Source organism: Chinchilla lanigera, unplaced genomic scaffold (genome assembly GCF_000276665.1).
Source record: "Chinchilla lanigera isolate Chin_1 unplaced genomic scaffold, ChiLan1.0 scaffold00036, whole genome shotgun sequence".
NCBI classification, from domain to species: domain Eukaryota; kingdom Metazoa; phylum Chordata; class Mammalia; order Rodentia; family Chinchillidae; genus Chinchilla; species Chinchilla lanigera.
The window spans coordinates 13,408,168-13,432,369 of NW_004955437.1; the positions used below are offsets into that span (position 1 = coordinate 13,408,168).

Below are 24,202 nucleotides of genomic sequence, written 5' to 3' on the forward strand. Positions count from 1 at the left end.
TTGCTGCCTCTCCAGCCAAGAGACCTCAATTGTAGAGCCACTGGACCCCAAGCTTAGAGAAGGGAAGTGATTTGCATAAAGTCACACAGCTAGGCTTCAAAGCCTTGTTTGCAAAGCAGGGTTTGATAAATACTCCGAAGTATCATGTGTGGAGCCCTGAAGAGATGACAGACAGCATGTGCTAGGTCCTTTGTACCCAGCATTTCCTGAGGCTAGGAGACAAGGCCACGGTCACAGACAGCAAGGAAGTGGCAGAGCTGCGCTGGACCCAGGTTCAGTTTGATCCCAAACCTCGAGCTGGACCCTGGTGCTAGGCTGCCCTGAGTCTGACTTCCAGTTCTGGGCTCTGTCTGCCCTAGACCAGCCCTGGTCCAGAAGAGAGTTGAACCTGATTCAAGGGCCACTGGGAAGCTGGAGAGAGAGGGAGCTGAGGCCTGCAGACTGAGACCCCAAGTCCCCATGGCTTCCCGCCCAGCCCAAATGCTCTGTGCACACTGACCCAGGCAGCTCATGCTGGCCACAGGACTCAGTGTGTTGGCCAGGACCTTCCTCCCTGCTCTGTGTGCTACATGGGTCCTGGCACAGGCGAGGGGTACCCTGAGTTAAGTCTGATCCCAGGGAGTAGGGAGAGAAGGCCCGGCTCGGGGAGAAGGGGCCCCACAGCCCTCCTTGGGTTCTCCTTCCTAAGGCCTATCCATTTGCAGCCGTCGATCCTTCTTCACCTTCTTAGACAAAGGACTGTGTGTGTTTGGGAGGGTGTCACTCTGTGCCTCAGTTTCCCAGTCTGTACAGTGGGTTGGGTTGTGAGGATCAGCACCGATGTTCATAAAACACCCAGTTCTCGCCTTCCTTTGAATCTTGAAATTTGGGAAAGTCTTCTAGGAAGACTTAGAGGGCAGCATTCAAAGTCTCCTGCTCTGGAAGCACCTGGGTGCTGCCCTCTGCTGTTCACTCCTGCAGGCCACCGCCCCCCCCTCGGGGCCCAGCCTCCTCTTGACAGAGAGCAATGTGCTCTCAACTGCATGGAAGACTGTTATTTTCCCTATCTGTCTGTCTGTCTATTTTTTTGAGACAAGGTCTTGATGTGGAGTTCAGGCTGGCCTCTGACTCACAGCAGTCCTCCTGCCTCAGCCTCCCGAGTGCTGGGTTGCAGGCACATGCCATTATGCCTGGCTGACTCTGTTGCTGCAGATACAGCTGAGGGCTGCTGGTCCTGGAACTCCAGGAAGGGCTGTTTCCTTGACTGGAATGGGGTTTTCCTTACCTCCTGCCCTGTTGAAGGTGGGTACAGCTGGCATTCACCTTGACCCTACTTCCAAACAGGGTCCACTTTCTCCAGACCCAAGGATTTATCTCACCTCCACGTGTGAGTGGCAGCCCAAGTATGAACACGAGCACGTTCGGGATAAAACTGCTAACACACATAAGGCTATTGGTCAACACTAGGCCCTGTTCTAAGCACTATATATACACGTTAGCTCACTTAATGCTTATGATATAGACATTCAGATCCCCTCTCATCAGCCTAGTGTCGTGGTGCACGTCTGTGATCCCAGGATTTTGGAGGCTGAGGCAGAAGGATCACCACAAATTCAAGGCCAGCCTGAACTACATAGCAAGACCCTATCTCAAAACAAATGAACAAACAGATCTCCTTTTATCAAATGAGGGCCCTATGACACACAGAGAGTAGGAGACTTTTCTAGGGTCATGCAGCTGGTGAGCTGGGGGCTGGGTGGGATTTGGAGTCAGGCAGCCTGCTCTGGAGCGCACAGGTTTAGCTACTGTTTTTCTCTATGAAATAGCTGCATGGCTTCTGCAAAGAGCTCTTGAAATCAGGGCAGCCTGCCCTCTCTGCTCCTCACTGTCCATTGGCCCTTGAGGGTCAAATGAGTTCAGAGATGGGAAGGTGTGTCACCGAACCAACTGGCACAAGTCACTGTCACACACTAAATATCGCCACTTGCGAATAGTTCGGTCTTTGCCATGTCTTTCCCAGGACTTCATGTTAACCCATCCCTAGACCACAGGGGTCACAGAACAGCTTTGGTGGTTGCATATTTTTGCTTCAATCACAGTCCCAGCTTTTTTTAGACAGGTTGTCTTGTTCAGATCACTTCGTCTATCTAAACCTCAGTTTCCTCACCTGTAAAATGGGGTGCACACAAGTACCTGGGATCGTGATGTAGGAAGTGGGGTTGTATACTTGCTGTCCAATGTGTGCTGTACTGGGGCTGAAAGGGATAGAAATCAGATCTTTCCCTAATCCTGACACCGCTCTTCCTTGACCTGCCTGGGCCCTGAAAGTCTAAACAGGCAAGAATGATCATAACTGCACCATCGTTAACGCCTGTCTGCCTAACCCAGAAGATATCACAAGGTTGTGGTTTGCAACGCTTGCTAAGAAAGTTCCATAACCAACTCGCCCACTTCCTGTCAAGCCTGTGCTCCGTTTCACTCTCGCACCCTCCAATCCCCTGAAATCCCTGCTCTGGGGCGAGAATGCTAAGCTGCATCTTAAAACCAAAGCTCTGGCTTCCTTAATCCTCTTACCTGGCTCTTTCCTCTGCAGAATTAATTGCTGCTGATGGCTTTATTAACACTCGGGCGTCCCCGGGGCGCCCTGGGGCGTTGGAAGGGGTACTGTTCCGGCAGGACCTCTGTCCCAAATGTTCCTTTGGGTTGGGCAGCTGGGAGCAGATCTAGAAAATTTCAGGAAGGCGGCACTGTGCCTGTAGGGTGGCAATACTGTGGCCCTGCCTCTCCAGAGAGGCTGCTCCAGCTGCCTGGGCACACCTGGATTTCTGGTCACCCGCAGGGAAGCAGGGATGGTCTGGCTAGCTATCTAGTCCTACTTGTGATCCTACTGAGGCCACTTGCCTACTCTCTTATGGAGTGAGAAGGAGCCTGCCTAGGTCATTCACAGAGTGGGGACGCTGAGTCGTGTTGTAGGAGGAATTCTGTGTGCTACCCCTCCCCCGGCAGAATGGAAACATTCATTTATTTCAAACTGCTAGAATAAGGACCATGCATACTGTGTTTACATATGTGTTTGTGGGCCCTGTGTTCAGAGTTCTGGCACCAGAAGCAAATCATCCTTGCCCTTAAAACTCCTGGTCCTCAGCCAGGCATGGTTGCACACATACCTGAAATCTCAGCACATAGGAGGCTGAGGCAGGAGGGCTGCTGTGAATTCAAGGCCAGCCTGTACTATAGAGTGAGACTCTATCTCAAAAAGCCAAACCTGTTTTTCACTTTGAGAAGCTTTTTGACACCCATGACTTCGGCATTTTCCCATAGCCTTGAAACGGTCCAGATGCCATAGAAGGAGGGAGAAAGTCGTGCTGGGTAGGGTACATACTCCTCCTGTACTGCCCTTTGGGACTGTCCCCTTTGCCTGGAGCATTCTGGTGTGTGGACCAGGCAATGTGGCCTACAGGACGGCTTAGGGGGTCCAGAGTCCCAGTTAGACCACTACCTCATCAGCTGGCTTCCGACCTAGGTCGGGTGCCTATTGCTCCACTCAGGCCTGGGCATGCCTGTGCCAGTCTCTATTGTGACCGTTTCTGAACGAGGCAAGGGAGACTGGCCCACCAGTTATGGTAGTGATGTACAATCTTCTTTTACAATCCCCACGTCCAAGTGAGTGAGTGAAACTCTTAGTAAGGCAATTACAACCCGAGCAGACTGCAATCCCGCTGAGATGCTGAGGGTGGGGTTCGGGTGACTGAACCCCAGGCACTGTAGCTGCCCCGCGCACACTCCGTCTGCCTGCTATACCCCTTCCTGGTGCTTTCTGTCCTCACATGGAGCTAGCTGGATGCTGGGAGGTTTGTCCACCACTGTGGCGGGGACGAGGATAAACACCTCCTTCCTTCTACCTCCCCGGTACTGAGCAGAGGTGGTTTCTGGCAGACACAGCACAGGTGCCCACAGCAGGGAATGTGCTTAACAACTGTGCTTTTCAGCGACTTGCTTCCTGCCTGTGGGGTTTTCTCGGGCCCTCCTAGAGAAGTGAGGTGCCTGGAATAATCCTTGCAGGATCTCCATCTGGGGAACCATTTTAGACTCAAAGCTTGGCCTCTCCGCCATTTGCCTTATTAACCCCCACCCTCTACTCTGCAGACCCCCTGGACCAGGCAGGAGGTGGGGGTGTGGGCTCCCAGCCGGACTCTGGAGTGGGGGTGCTGAGGGTCCAGAGGAGAGGAGCAGGCCCATTTCAGGAGGACTCTGAGCCGCCTGTGAGCATCCGGGCCCCAGACCACTCCTCCCTCACGACTGGTGGCCTTGCACACCCGCCACCGCTTCTCCTTTTGGATGGGGCTGGAAAGCAGATTCCCTGCAGCTGGGTCTCAATGGCCCTGTGTCCGGCACACCAGGCTCTGTGGGACACAGTGAGGCGGCAGCAGGGGGCAGAGGGGGGGCCGTGTCAGCGATGAGCTGAGCCAGCAGATGAGAGGGAGACAGGAAGAGTGGCCTCCGACAAGCAGAGGCCTGACCTGGGCTCTGGGGGAACCAGAGAAACTGCTGAGCCAGCCAGGAGACACGGCTCTCCTCACACTCACCCTGCGAACCCCAACAGGACTCGGAAGAAACCCAGGAGGAGCACTGCGGGGTCCTGCTTACCAACAAGTCGTGTTCCCTGCAGAAAGCGTGGAGATAAAGGGAAGTGTCCCCTCCTACCTGCAAGATAGATCCACTATGTATAAGCTGGTCATCCCTCCACTGTCTTAGGTACATCCCTGGTTTGTTTTTGCGCCTGGCTGAGGTCATACAACCATAACAGTATTTTGTTACTGTTTGAAAAAGTTAACATTACTGGAATTGAGCATTTCCCCGCAGGGCTTGTTTTTAGAGACTGAGCGGCCAGGAAAGGCTCGGCCCCTTTTCCTGGGCCTGCGGGCTGTTTCCACAGCTGCCCTCTCGTTCCGGTGCCACTGCCTCCCATAGTGCCTCCCCCCAGGGACCATGTGAATGACCTGCCCTCTCCCCAGTTCCTTGGCTTGGGAACATCGTGTCCACAAAGCCCCTCCCACTGTTCGTCTTCTCCAAGAGCAGAGCCCGGCCACCGGATCTCAGGCCCCATCCCTCAGGGAGCTGGAAGCCAGGGACACTGCCTCAGGACAACCTGCCCCGCTGAGTCATCCAAGGTCACTCAGCAGAGAGGGCAGCTCTCAGAGCTTCAGACCCAGCCTCCCAGAGGCAAGTCCTGGTCCAGGAGCCATGTGACCCACTTCCGTCTCCCTCTCTGAGCCTCAGTTGCCTTCTCCGTAAATGGGCTCGCAGACAGGAGCTCCCAGCAGCAGGACGCAAGCGCGAACAGGTTTCATCTACCACACAGAGCTGGCTGCCAGTCAGCTCCCAGGGGCCTAGGGATGAAATCCAGAGCCCTTTCCAGGGGCCCCCGCAGCAGGAAGGAAGCCCCGTCCCTCCCCCACATCCCAGCCCTGCTGTGCTCAGAGGTGGGGGTGGGGCGGTGTCCTGAAGGAAGTCTGTTCCGGCCTTGAAAAGGTGTCCCAGCCTGCAGAGCTGCACACAGCTTTGTCTTAGAGAGACAGCTCTGGCAGGGCGTCCCTGAATGAGGCCATTTGTCCTCCCTGGTGACGGGAAGGCGGCTGCATGCTCTGAGGCAGAGGCAGAGAAGGCTGGAGAGTGGCTGTGGGAGAGTAGGAAGGTAGAAATTCAAGCCTGGCCACTAACAGACACCAAGGACATCCCTGCCATCACAGGGGTTGGGAACTCCCCATTCAGCCAGCTGGGGGCAAGATTTGTTCTCAAAGGCCTCAGGAGAGAGGGGTTGATGTTCTGCTCTCCCCTGGCTTAAGGAGTCGAGGGCAGGCAAGGTAGAAATGACCCGGCTGGCCACTGTCCTTGTTCCTGCTTAAGGCTTTGACAAGGCCCCTGGGATCAGTCAGGGCTACCGCACAAGCTACGGTAGATGCCCCCCTGGGACCAAAGGGACTGCCTCTCCCAAGCCCCCTCCTCTGGGGAACACAGGCCACAGATGGGGAGGAAGGGACCCCCACATTCTTGGCTCTTTACCTCCCAGTTTGCCTGGGCCCAGGGCATGTTTCAGTTCCCTCCTGTGATCTGCTGACACTGCCCGAGGCACATCAGGGAACCCAGACCGAGCAGACATTTGGGACAGAACCGGAGAGCCACTTTGCTTGGGCTTGCACTCTGGCCGTATGCATAGAACAGAGGGAGGGGACGGCGCATGTCCTCAGGGCCCGGCTGGCTCCCAAGGCACTGCGCAGAAGACGACAGGGAGGGTGGGGGCTGGGCGCGGTCCGTGTCTCAGGAGGGAGCTGACTGGACAGAGTCATTGGTGGGGAACTGGAGCCCAAGGCTGCCACCCAAAGGAGTGCTGTCTCCCAGAAAGCAAAGGTGGGCGACTCTGGCATTGTTTCGAGCCACCCTGCAGTCTGACCAGCGCTGTCTGCAGGACACATTCAGCCCATGCCAGCCTCTCTGTGAGCTCTGACGGCCACACGTCTCAGCCTGTCCCTAAGGATGCAGCCACTCTGGGGGGATCCTCAGGGGTTGCCTCTTCCTGCCAGGACCACTCTCCCAAGCTCTATGGTCCTTTCCCGGGGACCAAATCTAGCTGCCTCCTCTCTGGACAGCCCTGTCCACATTTCCACCTTGCCATTAGTACTGGGACATGTCATGCAGCTGTCACTGCCTCAGGGAGAGAGGCAGGATACTAAAAAAGACAGCAGGCAGGCATCCAGCTCCTGCTTGACCTGGGTGGGTGTTCCCTGCCTGGCGCCTGAGCTCCCTATCTGTGGGTGCTGGCATCCCCTATTCTATTTCAGCATGCACTGGCTGCTGCGGGGGGCTGGGTGAGCGGGTGCAGATTGTTTGAAGTGTGGAACACGGCTGAGGCACAAAGAAACTCCTGGGGACCTCAGAGATGGCCACTGCCCGGTGGTCTGTGCCCACCTAGCCAGCAGGCATGGACAGCTGGGTGCTGAGGAGCTGACGTTTCCACCCAGCCTGCCAAGTCGCTGAGCTGGCATGGGGTGGCGGGGTGGGCATGCTATGCAGAAGCGGGTAGGCATCAAGGTAAGGGCTGGGCGGATGACCTTCGGGAGCTGTGAGCAGCCGGCCCCCAGAAGCCTCCACAGAGGCTGCTGACTGCATGCGGGCGCGTGCTCGTGCTCCCGTGCGCGCGCAGAGGCTAAAGGCTGCACCAGAACAAAGAGCTGGGGGCTGGGCACCAAGGGCCCCACGTGGAGCCGCCTGCTTGCGCGGCTCGGTGCAGCGTCTGGCTGGGCTCAGCTCCGCACCGCCCAGCTCCGTCTCGTGTGCACACACGCGGCACACGCGGCGCCGCCCCGCGCTGCCCGGAAGAGCTCCGCTCGCGCATGGCCACCAAGGCTCTCAGCCAGCTCGCCTGACAAAGCGCCTCTCCGCCCCCGTGATCTCATCCTGCGCTGCGGGCCCCAGGCCACAGCAACAGACAAGGAGGGGGCAGGCAGGAAGGGAGGGAGAGGAGAGGGACACCCACGTGCACACAGGCGCAGCACACGCAGCATCACACCGGCCTGGCCACGCATACACACACCCACAAAACCATGCACACACCTACACAACCACGCACACGCCTGCCCACACGGCCCGGGAACAGCCACACACACCCCAAGCCACACTCCACAGCTTTATATCCCAAAGCCCACACCACACACAACCACACACCACATAGTCACGCACACACTCACCCACAAGCCACTGCCACACAGCCACACAGTCACACTTATCCAAGCCACGTACCCCAGTCATGCGCCTGACAGGTGCACACATGTAGGCACATATATAAAAACAGCCCCCCCACAGCCACGCATACCAGCTCCACACACACACACAGACATGCTCACGTACACACACCACACACAGCCAGATACACGTGGTGCCACCTCCCCACGGCCAAACATGCACACACACTCCATGGCCACATCCCCACTCACCAGCAGGCATACACCATGCACACACTGCTATGCATGTGTGCGCAACTGCATGCACCCCACAGAAGAAACCCAGAAAGACAGAGGGAAGAACAGGAAGCTGGACATGGACAGGGACAATAAGAGAGGGACACAGAGACAGATACAGAGACCCACAGGGACAAAGGAGAGGGAAGACTGGACAAATGAGTCTGACAGAGCAGGTGCTGGGACAGACAGGAAGACAGGAGGGAGGACAGGGAGGCGGGGCCACAGGCTCTGAGACCAGGCTCAGGAGGGCAAGGGTTTCTGGGGAGGTTGGGAGTGACATTCTGCAGTGCCCAGGGCAGGATTCCTGAGGGTCTCACCCACCCTCAAAGCCATGAGGGGCCAGCCCTGGAGCAGCCTCTAGAACTTGGGGTCCTTGTTCTGTTCCTGATAGCCTCCACCTCTTCACAGCCTACGCTGTCCCCAGATGTACTTAGTCCCTTGAGTAAAGCCAGCAGCCCAGCCGAGGTCCTCTGATTGCCCCTGGCCTTCTAAGCAGGAGGCAGCCAGACTTTCTAGAGGTGGCCTGGGGAGCAGTGTGAGACAGCTGTAAGGGTCAGTGTGTGGGAAGCGGCTGTGGAACCTGGAAAGAGGTGTGCGCAGCTGAGGGTGCAGATGAAAGACACACTAAATCCAGGATTCGGGGAGAAGTGACATTGGAAGGGCCATGGAGGTGCACAGGCCCTGCTGGAGAGACCTTCACAGAGCCAGGTCCTCCCAGACCCTGGGCCAGGACAGAAGCCCCCAGATCTAGGACCCAGCCAGTCCTAGAGAAACTGTGACACAGCAGGGACAGCCGGCCCTCTCTCTGCCTGGCTCAGGAGGCTGCAGTTCAAGTTCAGCCTTGCTGTGTATGACTGTGTGACCTCAGGCCAAGTCCCAGGATCTCTCTGAGCTCTAGCGTCTTCATCTATATGAACGTAAGTAGTATCCCGTGTCTCACAAAGGTCTGAACTGCTGCAAATTCAGAACACCCAGGATGTGCTGCGGGGGTAAGGGGCCCCTGTGGGAGGGGGTGCTTAGGGCCCTGAGCCCTTCCTCCTCTGCAGGGGAGCAGGTGGCACTTCCTCTGCCTTCTGCCTCTCTGCTATGCACTCCTTGCCTTAGCTTTGCAGGGATGGAGCCCAGGGGTTCACGCATGCTAACGAAGCCCACAACCACTGAGCTTCCCCCAGCCCCACTGTCGTGCACCCTGATCTTCCCAGGGATCTGTCAGCTGCCCCCCACCCACCCAGGCCCCCATGCGGGCCTCTCTCTGGTAGCAGGAGAGATCTGCAAACTGAAAAGCTAAGCATGCTTCCATGATACTCAGAACAAAGACTGCAGTGCAACCTTCAAGACAGGCCCTGTGCATTCAGTAGTTGCTGACCTCGCCAGCCTCACCTTTGCCACATGTCGCCTCTGGGCTCCAAGGCTTAGCTCTGACATAAAGCAACGCTCCTCTCCCACCCTAGGACCTTTGCACACGCTGTTCCTTTTACCTGAGAAGGAAGCTCATCCTCCCATCCTCCTCTTCACCTACTTAACTCTTTCCTGACCTTTGGATACCTACCCCAGGGTGGTCTGTGTCCCCCCAAAACCCTGATGGCATCCCTGACTGTTCCCTCATAGGCTAAGCACAGCCTCAGCTTACACATGTCCCCCACACATCTATACACCTGCGACCATTTGATTAATGGTTTTCTCTTCTTCTAGTCTGGGGTCATACTCTTATAGGCCATTTGTTTTCATAAATAAAGCCAAATGGGGACTAGCCACGCTCATTTCTTTACACATGGTCTGTGGTTGCTTTGGTAGAGAGACTCCACCTGATACTTTGTAAGAAAAGTGTGCAGAGCCCTCCCCCAGCCCTCGGTTTCTGGAGCCAGGACCCTGCCTATCTGGTTCCCCGGCCTGCAGCCCCGGCTGGCTTCTGCACACAATGGGCACGCTCAAGAGATGTGTTCCTTTGACAAGTTGGGAATTGTACCCTGTCTCAGTCCTACTGACCTGGGTCATTATTACAACAGCAGATCCCGTCAGGAGTGGACACGGCCCTTGTGAGATTCCAAGGCCTGTTTCTGACAAGCAGTCCCCTGCGACAGCGCTGTCCCAGCACAGGCGAGAGCGGCGAGGATTTCAGCTTTTGGCTCACGAGGCCCTCACACACCTTTTTCTAAGTACAGCACGACGCACGAGCGTGGGCCGGAAGCCCGCATGGCAGGGGGCCTCATTTAGAATCGATTTATGGACGTGCGCTGTGAGATGTCCCATGAGCCATTTCCAGAATACCATTCTAGACACGCTATACAGAACCGGCGAACTCGGTGACAGTGTCTACTTTATTGTTATACAGGGGATTGCTGCTTTTGCATTTTTTTTCGTTTTCAACTATTTGCTTTTAGACAATAAAAAATGTTAACAGCACTCAGACACATTGTGTAAGCATTTCATGTACTTCTCGAAGTTACAGTGACCACTGCAAGGCAGGTCACAAGGCCTGCCTGCCTTCCTAAGGAGATAAACTCAGGCACAGAGGCCACACACTGAGCAGGGGCCAGGCTAGACGGTTACAGGTCTGTCTGGTTTCAAGCTTGTGGGGCTGGTGGCCAGTGTCAGGCAGTATCTTTTTTAATGTGCTTAAAGCTTGTGAGACAGAAGTCTGCCTGGCTCTGTGGGTGGCCCCTACATGATACGTGATGACAAAATTGCAGTGGAAAAGAAGCTGTATTATTTGGAACCCTGAATGTACTGTTGCATTTTTGTTTTAATTTTGCGTGATGGTGGTTTTTGTTGCTTTGAGACAGGGTCTGGCTATGTTGTCCAGGCTGGCCTTGAACTCATTATGTAGCCCAGGGCTATGTAGCCCCGGTTGGCCTCAAACTCGCAGCCATCCTCCTGCTTCAGCTTCCCGAGTGTTGGGATTACAAGCCTGTGCCACCATGCCTTGTTCTTGTGTTTTGTTTTAAATAAATTTTTAAAATGAATGAATGAATGAGTGAACAAACACAGTGGGGTATGAGGGTCAAGAATCCTGACCCTGGAGTCCAGCCTTACGACCCTAGGGTAGCTCTTCTGCTTCTCTGAACCTCAGTTTTCTCATCTGTCCAAGGGAGTCAATCCCAGAGCAATGCCCAGGGGTCACTGTGTGACAGAACAGAGGCGCACCCCCTGCCACAGCATAGGGCCCCCAGGTGGCCCTGGGGGCAGGGCGACTCCTTCAGAGAGGCTCACACACAGACCAGTGGAGGCACGAGCGTGGTGGACACCCCAGTGTAACATCGAATTCCATTCCCCACCTCCCGATGGCGCCTGTGGAGCCCCCAGCAGACACTTACCAGCAGACTTGGGAGTGAACTTGTCTCGGTTCGCAGCGCACACGGCCAACAGTCTGTAGCCGAGGTCCAGGTCGAAGCCTTGCTGGGCTGCCACCCGACTGACCACCTGCCACAGGGAAGTGCAGGTAAGTTGCTGCGTGCAAAGCCCTCGGCGCCTGGGGCCAGCAAGCCAGGGTCACAGGTGAAGCGGGTGAGCGGGACAGGTGACGGCAGATCCCTGAGGCCAGGCAGTACTAGTATCCTGGTCTCCCAGCTCCCAAGTCCCTGCTAGTGGTCCACTAGGTACACCCTGGCTCCATCTTTAGGGCAGACCCATCCAGGGAGCCATGGACCTCCCAAGTCCTGGGCTCCAGGAACTCTTCCTGCCCTCCTCCACCCTCCTGAGTTCCCACTGTGGGGGGCTTGCTACCCCCGGCTACCCTGGCTACTTCTAACTCCTCAGCATCTTGTGGGGGACTTTTGGAAACGTGATGGTACAAGCCTGTAATCCCAGCTCTCGGGAGGCTAAGGCAGGAGGATTGCTACAAGTTCAAGGCCAGCCTGGGCTACACAGTGAGTTGAAAACCACCCTGAACTACATAGTGAGATGCTGTTTCAAAAAAACCCACAAAAAATTTTTTTAAAAATTAAAGAAATGCAGGCTCTGGTGGGGCGTGGTGGTGTACTTGTATTCCTAGCGCTTAAGAGGCTGAGGCAGGAGGACCATAAGTCAGAGGCCAGCCTGTGCTACATGTTACGCTCAAGGCCAGAATGAACTACACAGTGAGACCTTGTCTCCAAAAAAAGCAGGCTCTGGCCCCTACCCACTGTCCCTGTCATTTGTAGCCTCTGAATCACACAGGAACTATGGGATGGAGCCTCCCAAGGATTGCTCCAGGGTCTCTGGCTGGGCGAGGCTCCCGATGCTGCTCCGTGCATGGCTCTCTGCCTTAGAAGTACAGCACTCTGGTGCTCAGCCTGCATCTGTCCCCAGCCCAAGTCTGGGAGTGGCATATGTGGGACTCCCCTGTCCTTGTCCCCAGAGGCTCCATGCATCTGCAGAGGGAGGGCTGTGAGGTCCCGAGGCAGGATGCAGTGTGGAACCGGGGTGCTCCGGCGGCCCACCGGGCTCTGGAGGCTCCGGCACATTTGGCTTCGCTCCCTCCCTGCCCATTCCCAGGTGTCCTGTGACTGTCAGGTCTGCTCCCTCCCGCCCGCCTTCCTCATTAACATCAGCCAAATTAGGTTTCCTTGTTACGAAGGACCTTGGAAAATGGAGGAGCTGTGCACAGCACAGCAGCTGGACCGGCCATGGCTGAGTGGGAAAGGGGCCTCCCACATGTGGCAGCTGATGCTTCTGAAAAAAGGAGGCCACCGTCAGAGAAGGGGCCACCTGCTGCAGAGGTGCCCGAGGCCTCTGAGGGGCTCAGGCCACGGAAGCTCTGGCCTAGGCCCGGGGCCCTTCAGAACGGCTCTCCACTCTGTTTCCGGCTTCAGGGGTCTGCAATTGGGGTATGAAGGCTGAACAGGGTTGGGAAGACCCAGCCTGCAGTGCTTCTTGGAGGGAGCCCGGGGCCCCCTCTCCTGGGGACCCCCTGTGCAGGGTGACTTCTGAGCCAGGCTGGGTGGAGAGGGCCGCTGTCACAGTAGGATGTCTGCTCAGCTTCCCTGCTGCAAACAGAAGCCCTGACCTAGAACACATCCCTGTCTCTTTCCCACAGGCTCTCTCTGGCCCTCTGTGTGCCCCGGAGTCCCTGGGCCACCCCAAGCAGAGGTGTTAAAGCAGAAAGGCCAAGGTTCCTAACTTGCTGGCCTGTACAGGATTTCAAGTCTGCAGCCAGCTACCGCCTGCAGGGCCAAGGAAGATGGGGTCATGAGGCCACTGTAGTGCAGACACTGCCTCTGGAGCCTGCAGGGCGGCCTTGGGGCAGACGCCGGGGACAGAGCGGTACAGCTGCGTTAGCACTGGTGCAGCACGGAGGCCACTGTCTGCGCCTGTGGTAGAATGTGGAGAATGCCGGCTGCTGGGCAGGAGGGCTCAGTGAGCTTCTGTCACGCTACTGGCTGCCAGGTCCCCACAGGTGGGCTTGTTACCTTCTAGACAAGAGCAACGAGGATGAGTTCCGCCCACAGCTTGTCAGCAGCACAGTCAGAGGTGTCCCGGGCAGTCTGGCTGCAAAGCCTCGGCCCTCTCTGGAACAGGCAGGACCTCTTGACTGGCCCACAAAGGGTGAAGGCCATAGCACTCAACCTCCAGGGAGGACCCTGGGGGCCTGGGTCAGGGCAGGAAGGCGAAGGTCCTGGCTTGGCCAATTCTGGCTCATCCAGTTGCTCTGGTTTTAAGAACAATACTGGCTGCGTTGAGCAAGAGGGGACGGTGCTGTGTGAAGGCTGCAGGGGGAACGCGCGACAGCGTGCACCTCTGCTCGTGGCCAAGCCCCCTGGGCCCTGGCGTTCAGAGGAGGCAGGCGGCCCTCAAAGTCACACAGCACCGGGGCGACCCTGGAGTGTTTATGTGCTGCCGCTCCTGTCCCCCAGGCCGAGGACCCCAGGAAAGCCCTGAGAGGCGGGCTACGGCCAGCAGCTGGGGTCAGAGAGGGTATTCCCATGACGGTGGCAGAAGGGGGCTCTGGGGAAGTGAGGACCACTCCCTCAGCACCTAGGCCCTGGGCACTGACAAGTGCAGCCCTCATGTCCCAGGGGAAATCGTGCCATTCAGGGACAAGAGAGGACACTTGCTTGGGGTCCTGTGGCAGGCAAGTCACATTCATCCCCTGGAGGGGTATCACCCTGAAAAGTGGTGAGCCTCTGGCCACTGAGCTGGCTGGGGCAGGGAGCTGCAGAAAAGGCTTCTGCTCCCAGCAGGGGCCATGAGGGAAACCAAGGCACATTTGTGCTCCCATCTTGCTCTACCCCATGCTGTGCAACCCATGGGAAGCTGTTTAACCTCTCTGAGCCTCAGATTTCTCTTCTATAAAGGGATCGAGATGTCATAGTAGGCTGACTGTTCTTGGGCCCCAGTTCTGTTGCACAGTTACACTCAGGCCCCTCGGGGAGGAGCCCTTATTTTCCACATTGCTACCTCTCTCAGCATGCGCGTGCAGTGAGGGTGGATGTGGGGACAGGTCCTTGTGACTGCTTCAAAGTCAGGCATGAGGCTGGAGTCTATTGCTGCCACTTGCTGGTTATTCCACCTCACTTCACCTTTCTGGGCCTCATCTGTGAAATGGGTACAAAATACCTCCTTGCCGGGATGACTGGCCAGGATCCAGCACATTGGCCGGGCTCTGGGCCTCCTTTCTGCTGTCTGCACATGTTGCGGAGGACGTCCTCCCTAGGGGGGGCCAGGAGGAGGTCTAGACTGCCACCGTGACCAGGGCTCCCAGTGTCATCCCAGGGCCTGAGGGAGGGTGGCTGGTTGGGGGCCACAGGGCCTGGACCCCAGAGCCTCTCACTTGAATCATGTCTGAGCTGCTTAGGAGCTCATGGCAAAAAAGTGTCCATTTGCTGCCCATGACTAAGTGCTCTTTAATCTCTATCCTCCAAGTCAGGCAGATCCAGCGGAATCTGGAGTGTGCTCCTCGAGGTCACCCAGGGGACTATGGCCACCTGGGGCCCAGCTGCTGCCTGGCCAGGGAGGGGAGGGGTCCACCTGGGACCCTGGGACTCCTGTGGTGCACAGCAGGGCCGCTGGGGAGAATGGGGCTGGTGCACAGCAGCGACCAGGGATCCCTGGGGCTCCATGGTACCAGCCCAGACTGGGCTCACTGCTCCCTGTCCCGGCTGCCTCACTAGGAAGTGGGGTGGGGATGCATTCCCCGTCTGCCACTGACCTTGGGTGCTGAGGGCGACCTCCATGACACCCACCACTCTGCCACCCCTGAGCTCGTGCGACAGCCACATGTATGGGTCGGTGAAGGGAGGCAGGGGACAGCGCACCCTATGTCTCTGTCCACAGCACCCTCTAGGGAGCCTCCATCACCCCCATCTAAGGATGAGCCCCTCACAGCTCTGGCCCCACACAAATCCTGTCCCCCGACCCGCTGCTTACCTCCCGCAGCTCACACCCAGGCTCTCACGGAAGGACCCACAAGCAAGTGACTTCTTTCTGCTTCCTTCTTCCCCTTCCGGTTGGCCCCTCCCCATTCCAGCCCTGGCCTCAGGGCCTTTGCACATGCAGTTCCTTCTGCCTGGAGCACCTCCTCTATTCCTCCTAAGAAGGTCAGCTTGGGACAACTTTCCCGACCTGGTGTGGCCTATTTACTTCGCGCCCCTGGAAGTGAAGCTCTCTCAGAGGATGCAGAGCAGGCCCAGGAACATTTCTTGAATGAATGGATTAGTCACCCCGCCCACAGGGTGAGGCAGGGCCTGTTACTATTTCCAGGCTGGCCTGAGCGCCTGTCCCATTCAGCCTTGAGTCCCATGTTCGGAGCAGCGCCAGGCTTGGGGTGGCGTGCTGGGGGACAGCGGTGGCCTGCCTGGCCACATGTGCACGGTCCCCACCTCCTCCTTCCCCTGCAGCTGCTGGCAGCTGGGGTGGGAGCAAGGAGCCTTGGGTAACATCTGTCCCTGTCCACAGGGCTTAGGCTGAACCCAGATCCCACAAAGAGGATTAGGGTGGCTGGGGGAGGGGAGGGGCTCCCGAGGGCTGGGGGATGGGGGAAGACTGGGCAGTGCAAGTGGCCACCTGATGTGGCCTGGTGACCCGGAGGGCGCCAGATGGTGTTGGCTTCCATACACAGGGAAGCCCTGGCAGGGTCCGGGCTGCAGCATCCCAGTGACCAAGAGCACTGTGCCCCGGAGGCAGCGCTTCCAAGGCTGTGGGCCTGGGGGTCGGTAGAGCCTCAGCGTCCTCTATAAAGTGGGGAAAGGCGCAGGCCGACCTTACACTGGGCTCAGCGAGATGCTTACCCGGGGCCAGCTTAGCCTCACCTGGGACTGGTGCTTTGTGACAATGGCCCGAGGTATTGCTACCACTGCCTCCTGTTGGGAGATTTTCAGGAAACACAGTGCCCTTGGGCACGGTTCCTGCCCACCCAGGCCTCCCTCAGAGCCACTCTTCTCTGAGCCCCAGGGTGGGCAGGCTCCCGGCAAGAGGCTCCCGGCAGGCTGTCCTCCCTGGCCACCACGGTGCCCTCTCGCTCAGGAGTGCAGTCCATACGGACGCACTCAAGCTACGAGCAACGTCCATGTGGTTCTCTTAAGCCTGGAAATCGTGCCACTGGCTCTGGCCTTCACCCGGGGTGCGTCCGAGAGCCTGGCCGCTGCTCTGTGCTCTTGGACATCAGGCGCCGTACACCCTGTGCAAAGCGGCTTGGCAAAATCTCCATGCATATAAGCCGCTCCCGTGCCCAGCCCGGCCCAGCCCCAGGCAGCTGTGGGATGCCTCTCCCCCCGCCCCCTTTATTTCCTATGTGAATTTCTCAGTCATCTCTTTACACATCAGCCGCCCTGGCTATGAGGACATCAGGCCTGGACAAGTCTTCCTCATCTTTGGCTTCCTAGGACTCATTTGGCAGAGGGGATCACACATGATAAACGTGGATTGGTCAATGTTTATTCGGCTAGATGGGTGGATGTAACAGGGGCTCAATAAATGCTTCCACCAGTTGGATGGATGACAATAAAGAGGGCTCCATAAATGTTTAGTAAGTGGATGAACAAATGACTCGATAAAGGATGGCCGAAAACCCTTCACGGGGCTTGCTGCTTTGCTTAGGATGGAAGCCTGGTCCCCAACGCAGTGCAGGGAACCCTCGTCACTCACGGGGGATTCTCACTCACCGTGAGGCAGCCCATCAGGCTCTGCTCGAAGGGCCGCTGGAACGCGCGCGGGTCCCCACACCAGTCCAGCAGCTCCGTGGCGGCATTGTGGAAGTTGGCGGGGTTCTGTAAGTGCTGAGGAGAAAGAAGAGGCAGCATGAGGCTCTGAGCGGGGCCTGGGGCGGAAGACTCATGGAGGGGCTTCCGAGATCCGGCAGCTTCACAGATTCTCCCTTCCCCCAGCAGCGGAAGTCAGCAGCCCTACCGCAAAGGCCACTGGTAGAAGCCAGCCCAGTGTTCTGGAGGACAGGAGGGCTGTGCAGGCTTCTGGCAGGGAGGGGCATCTGCTTCGATAGGTGAGGGCTGGTGCTCCCTGGCCCAAGACAGGCACCACCATGTCCCATTTACCTCCCAGCCCAGGGCCTGGTCCCCATGGTTCTGGCTTCAGCACAAGCTCAGGGTGGACGGTGGAGGAGGCCGTGCTTTGCTGGGAAGAGGCACTTGGAGCTCTGGGGTTCCCGTCACACTGTGCTTGGTATGTGGCTTTGTGCCCGCAGGTTCCTGGGCCCAGATCTCTCAGGCCCTGTCTGTCTCAGTTTGCGGGCTGCTGGCATGGCAGTGTGGAGTCCCTAGTCGAGGAGTCTGAATTCTAATGCACGGGTCTTCCAGTTTTATTTGAGGCCCAGGGAAGGGAGGTGGCTCTGCGTACCCTTTTCTTGGGTGACACTTAGCCCTGTCTTCCTGGGCCCTCTAAGTTGGATAGTGAGACCAGCAGGTACAAGGCCTGCCCAGGGTCATAGGGCATGCTACAGCTACCCCTGGTATTCTAGGGTGGGACTTTAGCCCAGGATGCATGTGGCTGGCTGTGTCCCCTGGGGCCTTGCAGGGTATCCACAAGAATAGCATGTGAGACAGTGGCCCAGCTGCAGGAAGGTAGCAGGTCCTGGGTCCCTGTGACCCACCCTGCAGCATGAACCTGGAACTAAGGCAGGGCCCCAAGGCAGAGGAGGGCTCAGGTGCTGTAGGAGCTGTGGAGGGGCAGGGCCGGGGTCACGCCTGTCACTCCCTCTCACTACTGCTGACCTAGGACAGTGCCCTCACCCCTGCCAGCTCTGGTGCCCCCTCTGTTAAATGAGGACAATAGACCACAGCGTAGCAGTGGGAATTTTTGTTTTCTGCACTTAGGGTCCATGACCACTGCTATAGTGTGGCCTGCCCAAGGCGAAGTTTCAAACCAGAGAGAAGAAAGTGTCACGTGGGAGTCTCTGCCCTCAAGGGGGGAAAGAAGAGAAAAGAAGGCCAGAGGAGGGTGGGCAGGCAGCAGCAGCGCCCCCTTCCCAAGGCTGGCGGCATGAGGTCTCCCACATAGGTGGTGGCTCCGTCTGCTCTCCCCTGGAGCACAGCTGCTCGGCACCTGTAGTGCTGCTGTCTGCAGAGGTGGCGCTCGCTCCCTGCCCTCAGCTCCAGCAAGACAGAGGGCTTCCGGCCTCTGCCGCCCGTGTCCCCTGCTAGAATGCGCCCCTGGGCCGGCACCTGGCTTGCTGCTGCCCACCAGCTCTCCCGCTAACCGAGTTGTTCCGTTTATTTACGTGATGTCACAGCCAATTAGCAGGGTCAGCAGCCACCGCATGCGGCTCTCTCCCAGAGCTATTGGCTCCCTGGAAGCCACAGCACCTGCTTCGCAGCCAGTATCAAAACTACTCCTGTTTTGGCCAGCCTTCTGATTGTTTGATTGACTGATTGATTTTTTTTTGAGACAGCGTCGTTCTGTAGTCCAGGCTGGCCTTGAACTCACTATGCAGCCCTGGCTGGCTTTGAACTCATGGTGATCCTCCTGCCTCAGCCTTCCCAGTGCTGAGATTCTAGGTGAGCACAACCATGCCTGGCCTCCATGTCTTGCTAGGCTGAGATCCTTGTCCCTGACCTGCCAGCTTGCTCAGGGGGTGCATCCCACAGATGGAGCAAACATCTGGCACGCCCCGAGCAGGCTGCGGGACAGCAGCAGCTCTGTGGCCTTGGCTGAGCCCCCTGCTCTCTCTGTGCCCTCATCACTCATTTGAACCACGAGGTGGCCGAGGCGCACAGAGAGACCAAGTGATTCCGCGATACGTGCAGGACACACTTGGGCCAAACCCACCCAGCCTCTGTGGCGAGCAGCCCTGGGAATATCATGAGCTTTGGAGTCCTTGTCTGCAAGCTGGGGTGGTGACAGCTTGTGGGGCTGGGGCCAAGGTTAGAAGCGGTGTGTGAGGAGCCCTGACGGAGTGGTGCCTGGGGACAGCCTGTGCCTTCTGTGTGTGAGGCTGCGCTCTGATCCTGGTTTCTCTGGAGCACTTGGAGGGTAGAAACAGCCTCCTCTGGAGCCCCGCAGGCTGGTACGAGGTGGCCCTGCAGGAATGGTAGGTGGCAGCTGCCCGTCTCAGGGATGCCTCTCTGCCAAGCAGGTCAGCAATCTGGCTACTGCACAAGGGAACCCGGGGACACAGGGAGGGCCCAGCCTGTGCTGGACTGGAGCTAGAGGCCCCGGCTGGGACTGGAAGTGGCTGAAGCCCTGCCTGACCAGAAAGCCTGCCCATGTCCGTGACTCCTCAGAGGATGCGGCTACATCCCAGAGCTGCTGATCCTTCTGGCGAGTGGGAGCAGGGCACACACTGCCCTGGGCAGAGATGGCTACCCTAGAAGCAATGGATTCATCACACAGATGCCCACAAGTCCATCTGTGAATTAAATGGTCTGTCCATCCATGCATCTATCCATGTCCATCCATCCGTCCACCCATCAAAAACAGATCAATCCATTTGTCCATCTACCTACTCGTCCACCCAATCATTCGTCCATTTGCTACTTTATCTATCTCTCATCCACCCATTCATTCACCTACCTGTCTACCCATTCATCCAGAAGTCATCTAGCCACCCACCCTTCCACTCATCCACCCGTTCATCCATCCATCATTTCTATCCAGCCACCCATCTACCTGCCATCCAGATGTCCATCCATCCACTCACCCATCCATTTTATATCTCCATTTGTGGGGCCACCCTACTTCAAATACTTCAGCCTCTCCCTGCACTGGGCGCCAGGCCAGACTCTGCACCCTCAGCGTGTACGTGTACAACCGGAGGGAGGAGCTGGAGGAGATGCAGGGAGCCCTAGGGGGCTCAGCGGCCACCCGATAACCTGCTTGTGTTCACCCATGAACACAGGGCTCCGTGTGGGTGCAAAGCGGAAAACTGGGGCTCCAATACGACTGCCCAGCACCCAGCCATTTCTATGCCCCTCGTACAGTTCATGCAAGGGGATGTGACAGCTTTTGTTTTTGTTTTTTGATCCTGGGCCTTTGTACTGAGCTACACCGCCCAGCCGGTTTTGTGTTTTATTTTGAGACAAGGTCTCCCTAAGTCTTCAAGTTGCTCAAACATGCAATTTTCCTGCCTCCGCCTCCCAGAGGGCTGGGATTACAGGTGTGAGTTGGGATGTGCCGATTCCATCAAGGATGAGTGGCTCCTCAGTGTGGGGAGGGGGACTCAGGCCTGCGGACCTGGAAATCCGAGCTGTGTTCCTGGCTTCGAGGGGCTGCAGCAGGGCGAGGCCCGGGCAAGGAGGGCCCCTGTCTCCAGCCGTCAGAGCCAGGCAGGGGGAAGCCAGGCTGAGAGGAGGCCTCAGGAGGAGCCATGTGTCTGGTGCAGGACTGCTGTTGGGGCTGGGGTCACGGGCAGCCGCTCTGGGGAGCAGGAGGCAGGTGCGGGTCGGGTTTGTATCCCGTGACCGTGCACAGGGGCACAGAACGGATGCGTGGAGCTGCTGGGCTTGGTTCAATCTGTAACAAGTCTTCCTCAATCTCCCCTGCTCAGAGCCGTGCAGGTGTCCGAGGTGGCTCTGCACCACAGGGCATGTCCGCGGGCTCTGCTGTGCCAGCCCTCAGCAGAAGGCAGGGTCCCTGAGCTGTACGGCCACCCCACAGTGAAATGCTGAGGACAAGCCACTACTGCCATCACACTGCCACGGGCCAGGGCTGGACGGCATGTGGCACCCACAATACCTCCCAGTGACCTATCAGCGAGGCCCCATTTAACACATAGGGGAACTGAGGCTCAGAGAAACAAAGCGTCCAGCCTGGGATCTCTCTATGGGGACACTAGGGCATGAGAACTCAGCCCCGACTCTGCACCTTCCCGCCTCTTCTGTCTGTGTGCGCTGCTCACGGCCACCACTGGGGGCGCCCTGCGAAGGGCCCACCTCCCACCAATCCAGAGTAGGCAACTCAGGTGAATTGCATGTAGGCTTGCTGTGAAGCAGAAAGTCCTCCCAACAACACCAGCGGCCCAGTGTGGGGTTGTGTGACTTCAGGCTACTTCCTTCCCTCTCTGTCATTTTCCTTTCCTATAAAGTGATTAATTTGCCAGGTGTAATGGTGCACACCTATAATCCCAGCACTCGGGAGGCTGAGGCAGGAGGATCACTGTGAATTCAAGACCACTGTGGGCTACATAATGAGTTCAAGGATAGCCTAAAATATGTAGCCAGAGCTTGTACCCAAAAACCAATAATAACAGTAATAATGATGATAAAATGTTTTAAAAAATTAACTCTCCAGGACTTTTTCTTCTCTAGTAATGTTTATTTTTATTTTTTGGTTTTTTCTCCGGTACCGGGAACCGAACTCACGACCTTGTGCTTGCTAGGCAGGCACTTTGCCGCTGAGCTAAATCCCCAGGTCCTTCTTGTAATGTTTATTGACCAACAGCTGGGGTGGAGGCAGGGTGCTGAGGTCTGGGCAGGGAGGTGGAAACATTAGGACTTTGCTGCCTTCCTATCCCAGCCGAGAGCATATCAGCAGAGCCCAGAGAGGGCACCACACTGACCCACAGTCACATAGCAGGGAAGGGACAAGGCACTGCTGGATTCTAAAGACAGACGTGTATAATTCCAGCATTGGGCTGGTCCCTGCCAGGGAGACCCTCTCACCAGGTGGGTGCTCAAGGAGCCTGGGCGCTGGCTCAAGCCCACCGTCCACACCAAGGCCCGCCCGGCCCCTCCTGCCTGTGCAAGTGTGCGCCCACCTGCTTGATACACTGCAGTCGGTCGTTGGTCTGCTGGATGTGCCTGTCCATGGAATTCATCCTGGCCGTGTCGCTGGGCTCTACCCGAGAGCCATGAACGTCGTCCAGCCTGTGTGGAGAGAGGAGACGTCACTGGCTGGGCCTGTTACCCCATCCAGTCTCCCTGAGCCCCCCGGCTCGCACACTGGAAGGGCCAGGGCCCTCTTTACACCCCAAGGCCTCCTGCCCCTGGTCACCCTCCCCTGGGGGGCACAGCTGGGGCACCTCACTAGGCTGAAGGCAGGAGAAGGGGCTGTACTGCACATGCACACGGCTTGTGACTCCGTGGGGGGCACCCCACGCCCGGACTCCTGCAGACACTGAGTGTGCATGTGTGTACACAGCGCCGGGGACCTTCCTATGTGTCAGCCTTTGCTGCACGGGCACCGCCGTGTGTCCCTGTCACAGCTGAAGGTGCTCGTGTATGCTGTCAAGCCCCATTGGCTTTGCAGCCACTGACAGGTGAGTGGTTCTGTTTTCTTCCATTGGCCAAGAAGGAAGGCAGATAGGGAGGAGGGCGCCCCCAGTTTCAGAAAGCCCCATGCACCCCCAGGCCACCCAAGGGAGGCCACAACAGCAGCGACAGGTGGCACATCCCCACCCACCACTGCTCAGGGGCTCGGTTCCTGCTGCAGACTCATGAGTCATATGTGCGGCTGCACAGCGGCCCCCGGGCTCTCTCCTACCCTCAACTCCAGCGCGTCACCAGACGTCCCCTTTAGGGGACACTTCTGAGTATGAGGCAATACATTCTCTCCTTCGCTCTCTGCCCCCACTGTGGGAGGCTGGCAGTACCTCCACAGTAGAGAGGAGGGCACTGAGGCCGGTCCCTGTGTCCCGGAGGAGCGCAGGCCAAGAAATCATTTATCCTACTAAGGTCCAATGCCGGCCCCCTGCAGAGGGCTGTCCCCTGGCCTGAGGCCCGCTCAGGTGACACACGCTCCTGGGGCCAGGTCCTGCGCACACGGGGGCTCCATGAGCCTGATGCGACAGAACCGGAAGTTGCTTTCATGTCACTAGGACCTTTGATATTCACACATCATACACGAGCACCTTCATCTAGAGAACACATCGGAAGTGGAAAGGCCAGGTTGTTTGCACATTTCTCCTTCTAAGAATGCTTTCCGGGGGGGTTTCTGGCGAGAGGGGAAAGCAGAGGTTGTGCCACATATTTGTACCCCACCCCTGCGGTCACTGCGCATGCGCATATCACACATTTAGCTCCCTGATGTCTGGCTTCCTCACGTGTCATTTACAAAACAAACAAAAGACCCCCTAGGCCAGGTGACCTCAGTGACCGCCCGCGAGCCTGAAGGAAAAACCCCAGGTGGGGCAGGCTTCAGCCCGGTCCCCAGGCCACTGTCAGAAGGGACTGTGGGCCCAGGCAGCCAGCAGGGGGCACTGCTGACAAATCTAAGTGCCCAGAGGGCCAGACATCTGCACTGTGCGTCAGTTTTGGGAGCTTTCCCAGGTTTCCCCTTTTGTAGGACGGGATGGCCTGAGGGGAGGATTAGAGTGTCTCCAAAAGCTCTACCTCCATGCAGGAACATCTGTCAGGATGGACACGGCGCACAGTCCAGGCGTTTCTTGGAGTGTGGAGGCCCCACGTACCCAGACCTACCTCGCCAGCGAAGGCTCAGGGCTATTGTTTCTGCCTGGGCTGGTGACCCAGCCTCACTTTAGGAGACAAACTGCACAGCTGGGTGTGGTGATGCATGCCTATAATGGGGAGACTGAGGCAGGAGGGTTCCAAGATCAAGGCCAGCATGGGCTACACAGAGTTCAGGGCCAGCCTGGAATGCATGGTGAGACCTTGTCTTAGAGAGAGAGAGACAGAGAGAGAGAGAGAGAGAGAGAGAGAGAGAGCGAGCAAGAGAGACAGAGAGAGAAAAGCAGGGACAGAACCGCCCGAGTTCCTGTCCACGTCTGCTCCTGGGCAATCCTGTCTAGAGGCCAAGGCTGAACTGAACTGGCTTCTGGGTTCCAGGATTCCCAGGATACCACTGGCCAAAGGCGACCCAGGTGTCCCTCCTGCTCTCTAAACCTG

The 24,202-nt window shown here is 57.5% G+C and overlaps 1 protein-coding gene across 2 annotated transcripts in view; it reads right to left on the reverse strand.

Moving 5' to 3' along the window:
* Positions 1-24,202, reverse strand: part of Zmiz1 (zinc finger, MIZ-type containing 1) — a gene marked incomplete in the record, with an annotated part of 196,207 nt that overhangs the window by 70,091 nt on the left and 101,914 nt on the right. For both annotated transcript variants that reach the window (XM_005389890.2, XM_005389892.2), the window contains 3 exon segments: positions 11,312-11,417; positions 17,075-17,188; positions 22,117-22,225. In XM_005389890.2, the coding sequence (XP_005389947.1) occupies positions 11,312-11,417; positions 17,075-17,188; positions 22,117-22,176 (280 nt within the window).